The sequence below is a fragment of the Haliotis rufescens genome, unplaced genomic scaffold (assembly GCF_023055435.1).
Source record: "Haliotis rufescens isolate VD_foot unplaced genomic scaffold, xgHalRufe1.0.p SCAF_20, whole genome shotgun sequence".
In the NCBI taxonomy this organism is placed as follows: domain Eukaryota; kingdom Metazoa; phylum Mollusca; class Gastropoda; order Lepetellida; family Haliotidae; genus Haliotis; species Haliotis rufescens.
In genome coordinates, this window is record NW_025963891.1 from 11,793,245 (window position 1) to 11,801,804 (window position 8,560).

An 8,560-nucleotide genomic window follows, 5' to 3' on the forward strand; every position below is an offset into this window, starting at 1 on the left:
CAAAATGGAACCACAGTAAAATACTATACAAGTAGAAAGTTGCAGACGAAGCATCACCCTAATATTTGTAACACCTTCAGGCTGTTATCCTTGTAATTACTGAAGATGCACATACAATCCTCATGTGTATATATGCAGGAGTATTTCTAGGTATGAAGTCTCCAACATGTTTCAAGCGCGGGGTTGATAGAATATATCGTCGCTTCGGTTGCGGTCAAATACGAGCAGACTCAATGCACAGTCCCCACATACTGTGCCTGTACTTACCGACAAAACTATTAAGGAATGACGATAAAGCAACAGCCATGGACTTGTCCCTTGGATGCACTATTCTTTAAGGGAATGAAAAAATCAAATTCAGTCAAAATAATATAGCTAACAATACAAGATAATGAACTAAAAATGACATAAGGGAAACGAAATCACTTAACTGAATTGCGTTGACAACATACCCCGTCGTAAATCAAAGCTACAACAATAATTTCCATAATCATAGGACATTTCTGTGAGTCCGTTGTACGATTCCGATAAGCATGTGTTCATGAATCAGTACCAAATAGTGATGATAACAGGTGTTCGCGAAAAGGTGACAGTACCCTGCCCCATTCTTGACATAAATCATAAATTATGACATGTTGTTGATATAACAATATCCATTTATTTGCCATATACGAGATAAATAGCAAGAAACAGCGAGTTTGTATACCTTACCAAACCTTTCAAGGAATCAATGCGGCATAAAAATGGGACGTTTAACCAAGTGCTGATAACACCGAAATCTACTCGGAATATCAGTGCTGACGTATGTTTAACTTTGCAATCCAGTACACATCGATAAAAAAAATGAGAATTTATTTTGTACACAATATATAATCATTCTGTATATACGTGGTGATAGGGTATTCCTAACCCTTTCATAGCAACAATCACTTATGGAACACGAATCTCCTATTAAGAGTTCGTTCCATAGCTTATTGTTATGGAGCAATCTGCACCTTATATTGGAACAGGTATACTGTCTTTATATATCTTATATTGACCCGTGAAGATCCGGGGTAGAATAGGTTTTCAGCAACCGATAATTGCCGTAAAAGGCGACTATGCTTGTCGTAAGAGGTGACTAACGGGGTCGGGTGGTCAGGATCGCTGACTCGGTTGATGCATGTCATCGTATCCCAATTGCGTGGATCGATGCTCATGATGTCAATCACTGGATTGTCTGGACCAGACCCGATCATTTATAGACCGCCGTCATATACCTGGAATGCGGCGTTAAACAACGAAAATAAATGAAATGAAATGGAGCAAAGCAAAACTATTATGGACATTTGTTAAAAGCACCTACTTCATGATGGTCATGACGACAGGGACTAAGGAAACTGTTGCCGCCAGGCCGGACGCCAGGTCAACAATGATGTAGGGGTAAAGGTAGGGACACTCTGTCGGACACCTGCCCGCTGTGCCCTCGTCACCAGGAATCTCACTACATCCCGTGTATGTCTGAAATGTTCGTAAAATAGTGAGTGAGGTTGGTTTATCGCTGCTTTTATCAATATGAAACATTTTATTGAACCTTCTTGATGATGGTCATGAGAATAGGAACAATGGAGACAGTCCCCGCCAGGCCGGACGCCAGGTCAACGATGATGTAGGGGTAAAGGTAGGGACACTCTGTCAGACACCTGCCCGCTGTGCCCTCGTCACCAGGAATCTCACTACATCCCGTGTATGTCTGATATTAAACTAGTGTACAATACATACATAAATACCAATAAATACCATTTGACGATATGCAAGCAGATAACTGTTTTGAAGAAAAGCTAAACAGTAATTACAAATAGTGGCATCAGGGCATTACTCGTATTTAACTGTGAATGATCTGGGACACTTATGAAATGGGGTACCTACGAGACATTTTCGTGAGATACTTACAGTGTCATTCTGAAACTGACACCCCGCTATACCAGGACTGGGGTACCCACAGTGCCAATCTGAGACTGGCGTCCTGCCATACAGGGAGCCACACAGGGAGTGAGATACTTACAGTGCCATTCTGAGACTGACATCCTGCCATACAGGGAGCCACACAGTGAGTGAGATACTTACAGTGCCATTCTGAGACCGGCATCCCGCCATACAGGGAGCCACACAGGGAGTGAGATACTTACAGTGCCATTCTGAGACTGACATCCTGCCATACAGGGAGCCACACAGTGAGTGAGATACTTACAGTGCCATTCTGAGACTGACATCCTGCCATACAGGGAGACACACAGGGAGTGAGATACTTACAGTGCCATTCTGAGACTGACATCCTGCCATACAGGGATTGATATATGTCACGCCGTCAACTCCACACAGAGGCATGAACTCAGTTGCATCACAGTTGCAAACGGTATCGTTGACCATGGCGTTTCTGAAATATATCGGTAATGTAAAAGTCAGTCATACATGGAAGTGTCTTACGTGAATGATGTCAAGTGTTTCTGTTAGAATAATGAGACGATAATGTACAAACACATCACTCTTATTAATGATTCTTCTATTGTCTTTCATGGCATGGCATAAAGGTCCTGGATGATATCAAGTTTTTCTCTATGAATAATGAGTCACGGTGATTACAAAACATCACGACATCACTCGTAAGATTGTCCTATTGTTGCTCGTGACCAACTATCTATTGTCGTGTACAATAACGTCCGAATGTAGCATTGATTTCAAAACACCATTGTTGTATTGTGGTATTTACCTTTCCTAAAATGGGTTTTCAGCATTGTTTGAAACAATGGTCTAATTAATAAATAAAAACGACATAGACATTCTATTAAGCCTACGTGGTCTAACGTGGCGGAGCGTCTGCCTGAAGAGAGAAAGTTTGGGGGTTGGATCCCCGGCCGCGTCATCTCAACAGATGGAACTTGATGACATTAAGGGGCTAAAACAAGGACTGGTCGGCTCGGACTTTGATCCTTTCGCTATTTAAAAGTAAACATAAAGTATTTGTTGTGACTGTATTTCTCTATGACAGCAACTATTCAAATAGTTTATTACGTTTGGTAAAACGGTTTTGTTGTAGATGAGGAGATTTCCAAATTTGACGGATCAGTGATGACGAAAATGATGTCCGATGCAACTCGCTGTGTTGTTTTTACTTGTACCATATGTCCTCATGTATCATCACTATTTGATAGTGATTCACAAAAACGTGCTCATCATGATCATAATCGTACAGTCCACTCTACTTTCATCAGAGTATTCTTATGAATCAGGAATTATTTTGTCACTTATATTTTATTATTGATATTCATGCCAAGCCACTTACCTCGGTCGTGTTTTCTAAGTGAGATATTTGTTTGTTTGTAGTTTAACGCCGCACACAACGCTGCATGGAATCGTATCCGAATTGTGTAGATTGATGCTCATGATGCCAATGACTGGATTGTCTGGTCCATTGTCTGGACTCGATTATTTTCAGACCGCCGTCATTTAACTGGAATATTGCAGCGATAACAAACAAACACTCCTTTGGCTGTAATAAAAGCCATTGACTGTGTCCTCGACCATTGATGTTCCGTCCGTCACGGCTGACACATCTACTGTCACAATAAGCATCTATGTTGTGGTTATAACAACTGACACCTACCTGATGTCACCTGGACACACTAGTTATGACCACTGTCACTGTCACCTTAACCCTCCCCTGGTTATAACAACCGACACCTACCTGCTGTCACCTGGACACACTGTTTATGACCACTGACACTGTCATCTTAACCATCCTCTGGTTGTAAATACTGTCACTTACCTGATGTCACCTAGGCCCTTGATGTTCTGGTTGTCACATCCTAAGACCAACGTGACAGAATAGAGGACAGTTCCAATGGTGACCACTATGGTCGTGAGCTTCACACACCCAATGCTGGTCAGTTTGAGTCGGCTGGTGAGGATGCCCCCAAGTAGAGTGCCCACAACCGCCCATAGCAGCTCCAGTATACCTTCAACACGTGGCCATATGGAGCTTTGAATTTCGTTGAATACTGAATAATATATTTTTGTATCCACTTTCAAACAGGCAGGTTATCCTGTTAATATACATTTACTGCAAAGTCTTTTAAATCTGTCTGCATCACATATGCAGACAATGAATCCGCCTCCACTGGAAACAAATTGTGCGATCTCCTGCTTATGAGTAACCTTCAGACGTCTCCACCTTGATTCATTCACAGAGCTCGGGGAGATCATGAGGAGTCATGACAAGTGAATCTCAATAAACCTGAGTCACTAATGCACGCGATAAAAACATAATGGCAATAAAACCTTGTATATAACGTTTTTCTATGATAAGGTCGCATCATCGCAACTTACCCAATATGAAGTTAGCTTCAGCTGCTGACGTTGCAAATTGGCTCTCAATGTATTTTGGAGCGAATCCTAAATAGCCTCCAACAAAGAACAGAGCACTAGCGGATCCAAAAAGGAGACAGTCGACTGCTGGGTTTTTCAATATCCGTAATATCGACCTCGGCATGTCTGCGGGTACAACAACATATCACAAATTGGTACAGTCATCAGAACAAGAGAACATGTAGCTACCAACTTCTGGTCGGATATTCATGTATGGCGTTTCCGTTGAAGAAATTATTCAGCGAGTGACTGATTGATGCAGACAGATATAGCTTATATCTTGTTGCGTGTGATGTTGTGCCAGCACTTGACGTTGAAGGATGATTGATAATGGAACCAACACTTGGAAAAGCTTTTCAGCATTGCCATAATGTCCATCAGTTTAATTATCACAGACTTATGTTTCCCATTTTATCACCATATGACACCCCTTGCATACAAGCAATCACCTTGGGTACTTGTTTCCCAAATGAGTATTTTTTCAAGCATGTTGCATTGTACCATACCGGGTGTATTGTATTTCTCGCACGCAAGAAAGTGAAACAGGGACTTACCCACAATATCGTTTTTAAGTGACTTGGTCGTTTCAATGGCTTTGACTTTTGGTTTCTTAATGTGCTTTGGAAAGCAGCCCAAGGGTACAGCAACAAGGAGGGCTGCACATCCAAAGACAAGATACCCGAGCCACCATGCCCCGATCCACTGGGGGTTTCGGCTATCTACCTGGGACTCTTGAAGTAAAGACATACCAGTAATATATAGATTCTATTTAAAGGTCCGCGTTTGTATGGCTTAATGAACAATGATTTATAATACTATAGGGTATAGGTTTGTTAACTCCATTGGATAAATAACCCATAATAATTCATTGTGTCTTTTTGTGTATTTTAATGTAAATTCTGTTTAGGTCATGTGCCATTATTCCCTATCAAATATTTATGTGAAGGAAGATTGAATTGAGTTGCTTTTTGTTCACTATTTCCTGCCAGAACAAAACCCACCGCTGAGGTCAACAGGAATGTCGCTGAACCATCCACCAAGACCAAGTGCAACAGCTGGTCCGAGGAACGCCGCCGTCATAATGGTGCCTGCAAAACCATGAACGCAAACATCATAGAAGAAGTACCTTAGCTACAGAACTTCCTCTACACACTCAACTTTCTTTTCTGCATGCACTATTTTCTCCACATGCACAGCTTCCTCTACATGCACTACTTCCTCCACACTCACTACTTCCTCTACATGCACTACTTCCTCCACACTCACTTCTTCCCCTACATGCACTACTTCCTCCACACTCACTACTTCCTCGACATGCACTACTTCCTCTATAGCTGAAGCATATCAAAGTGATGTACAATAGAAAAAAATGACATAGTTTTTCAATAATTTTTCATATTACTGTACCTCACCACACATGTATATAAAATATTTATCTAAACTACAGATCCCCTGGCCTAATAATACATTGTTCTTTTGTGTAAGTTGTGAAAGGGTCCCGAGGCTTTCATTAATCAAACTTGATTCAAGCCACCCGATCCTTTTTTGTATTTCTGCCAGCTAATTATGTATGATTTATATCATACGAGCATTTAATAATCCAAATTACACAGAGAAATGACTCAAATTGCAGTGTCGACATCTAGGTTCGAAATGGAAAACTCGGCTCCTCTCGTTCTGATACATAGTGGCTTTGAATAATGACACAGCAACGTTGTCTCAGAACAATCCTAATGATTTTACAAATAACCATGAACTTTTCTATTTCATAATGAATTAAAATATAAGTAATTCTCATTTCCGAAGTTTTCCTGTTTTCCACATGAAAGACTTCAGACCCTACCTGTGAGTAAGCTCGACTGCTGTTTGTCACGGGAGTTATTGTCAACGTACGGTAAACCCAGGGAGAACCGTGGGGATTTACCCATCCCTTGTATCACCATAAGCACGGCAAGCACATTGTACACCCAATGTCCGTTGTCAGTCGCTTGGTCCTTCGTAGCTGGACATCGCTCATGTTCCTGCACGGAATCCTGACATAGTCTGACATTATGAGAGGAATAGTTTGAGCCGAGGTCCTCTACACGAGGAAGCGATACAGGATTCATGAAGTGTAACAGACCCGACATTAAACTAGCAAGGCCATACACAGCCAGTGCGCAGGACAGGATCCTAGGTATAAAGCGCCTTCCCCCAAAATGACTGAAGAAAAAAATAGTTGAAAGATAACCGATTTCGTTGCAGCTTAGGAGAAGGCCACTTTTTGTACTGCTGAGTCCAAACTGCTTCTCCAAAGAGGTGATCTGAGACACAGTGTGGTACTTGACTGCCTCCAGCACCAGGGATGACACACTGAACACGGCAGTGAACAAGAGGACGTTGTTGAAACACCGACGTCGGCGTCCTCTAGACTCAATCATGCCGCTGTACTCCATGTTGATAATCTACTGCCTGATCAACAGATTAAAGGAAATATACGGGTGTTATTTAAAAATTGCAAAGCATTATTTGTTCTAAACAGGGTAAAAAAAATGTCAGCGTTTAATTACACTGGGTATCATTGTTGTGCGTTGTGAATTCATATGATACAAATTAACCACCTCATGTTCACTTGTTCAGGTATGTTTGATAGATTATGTGACTGTGACTGTTGAGATATATTGATCTCTCCGTTGTCTAACTTGACAGATAATAACTTAATATCAAGCTATTATAAACCTCCGGTGACGTCATCCTATTGTTCTCCAGTCGGGTTAAATCTCATAAACAGGGACGTTGTAATGTCCCTGGGATTTTATATAATGTCCCTGGGATTTTATATAATATACCTGGGATTTATATACTTTAGGATATTCAAGTCATATTTGCTATATAATGTGTTATAATATCCCAGGGATTTTGTATAATGTCGTGTGTATTTTATTAATAAAACTTCCGTTCAGATTGTCACATGTAATGAAATGTAAATCAAATGACAAATATTTTCTTTATATTCCCGAGGATCGAACGCGCAACCTTCGTATCTGTAGCCCAGTGAGTGTACCACTAGGTTAGAGAGGCGTTCATAAGTCGCACTGCTTTTTAGAATGTCCGTACGCCAGCAACAGATATTTTAAGCCCGTTTCTTAATGTTCATGGAAAGTATGTTCGAAACATAAAAATGTTGATAAATGTTGTTTAAAGTTTCTCTTTTCGGTTTATAAGTAAGATAAAACACTCCCCCTCGGGTTGTTATGATATTTAAATCCCTTTCCCTCGGAATATTCCTTGGGAAGCGGGATTTAAATATCATAACAACCCTCGGACGTGTTTTATCCTAATAGTATACATAACGTTGTATGAATCTTCACTGAAACGTCAATAAATGCAATAAACCAGAAGTTGTTATCCATAAAGTTGTATGTTTTATTATTTGCTCACCAACTTCCAGAAGGTAATTTAAACAGTTATAAGTGTATGCTGATCCGTCAGTTACACATTAGTCATCCACATTGAGTGGAATCTTTTCAAAAAGGGTGATCTTTCAGTTATACATTAGCATTGTGTGAAACTAGGGCCACTTTTAAAGTTCTTTGTTTGTTGTTTGTTTGTTGTTTAACGCCGCACTCTGCAATAGTCCAGCTATCTGTCGGCGGTTTGTAAATAATCGAGTCTGGACATGGCATTCCAGTGATTGACATCATGAGCATCGATCCACGCAATTGGGATACGATGAGAGGCATTAACCGCCTGACATGTAAATGTCTGAAAAAGAGGGCACCATCCTATGTTTCAGAAATGCTCCTCCCATACATCCCAAAAGGATCCCTACGATAAGAAAGCATCCATCTTCTGACAGATTTATTCAGTGTAGTCAAAGTTCAAAATACATGATACCATAATTATTGACAGAACGATGCAACAGTGCACACTCTGCAACCGACTCACACATGTATGTTTTAAGAACACCGTGTACATATGTATTAAATATGTACAACAGGTTTTGGTCTGATCCATCTTCCCTTTTCTGACATTTCCTCATTACAAACTCTCTGGACAGAGGTCTTTCAGCGTCATTCCGCCACAGGAGGTAGAATGGTCCTCCTTTGGAGATCAAGTTAGCTCCATCCTTCTGCTCTGTTAAGTCACAGCTCATCTTGTCCTAATTTTCAACCCT

The 8,560-nt window shown here is 40.8% G+C and overlaps 1 protein-coding gene across 1 annotated transcript; it reads right to left on the bottom strand.

The window, feature by feature from the left end:
* Window positions 1-1,377: 1,377 nt before the first annotated feature.
* LOC124133335 (solute carrier organic anion transporter family member 5A1-like) lies at window positions 1,378-6,846 on the bottom strand. The gene is made up of 7 exons (XM_048401015.1): window positions 6,248-6,846; window positions 5,406-5,492; window positions 4,959-5,135; window positions 4,366-4,530; window positions 3,806-3,995; window positions 2,293-2,416; window positions 1,378-1,732 (listed from the first exon to the last, which is right to left on the bottom strand). Exons 1-7 carry the CDS (start codon window positions 6,837-6,839, stop codon window positions 1,565-1,567), a joined length of 1,503 nt encoding a protein of 500 aa, XP_048256972.1. The 5' UTR covers window positions 6,840-6,846; the 3' UTR covers window positions 1,378-1,564.
* Between the last annotated feature and the right edge of the window lie 1,714 nt (window positions 6,847-8,560).

Excerpts from the sequence above, each read along its gene's own strand:
- LOC124133335 (XM_048401015.1), bottom strand. The coding sequence starts at position 6,839 with ATGGAGTACAGCGGCATGATTGAGTCTAGAGGACGCCGACGTCGGTGT. Across the intron at positions 5,493-6,247 it reads GCAGTCGAGCTTACTCACAG|GCACCATTATGACGGCGGCG; the intron begins GTAGGGTCTGAA and ends ATGGTTTTGCAG. Across the intron at positions 5,136-5,405 it reads CATTCCTGTTGACCTCAGCG|AGTCCCAGGTAGATAGCCGA; the intron begins GTGGGTTTTGTT and ends CTTTACTTCAAG.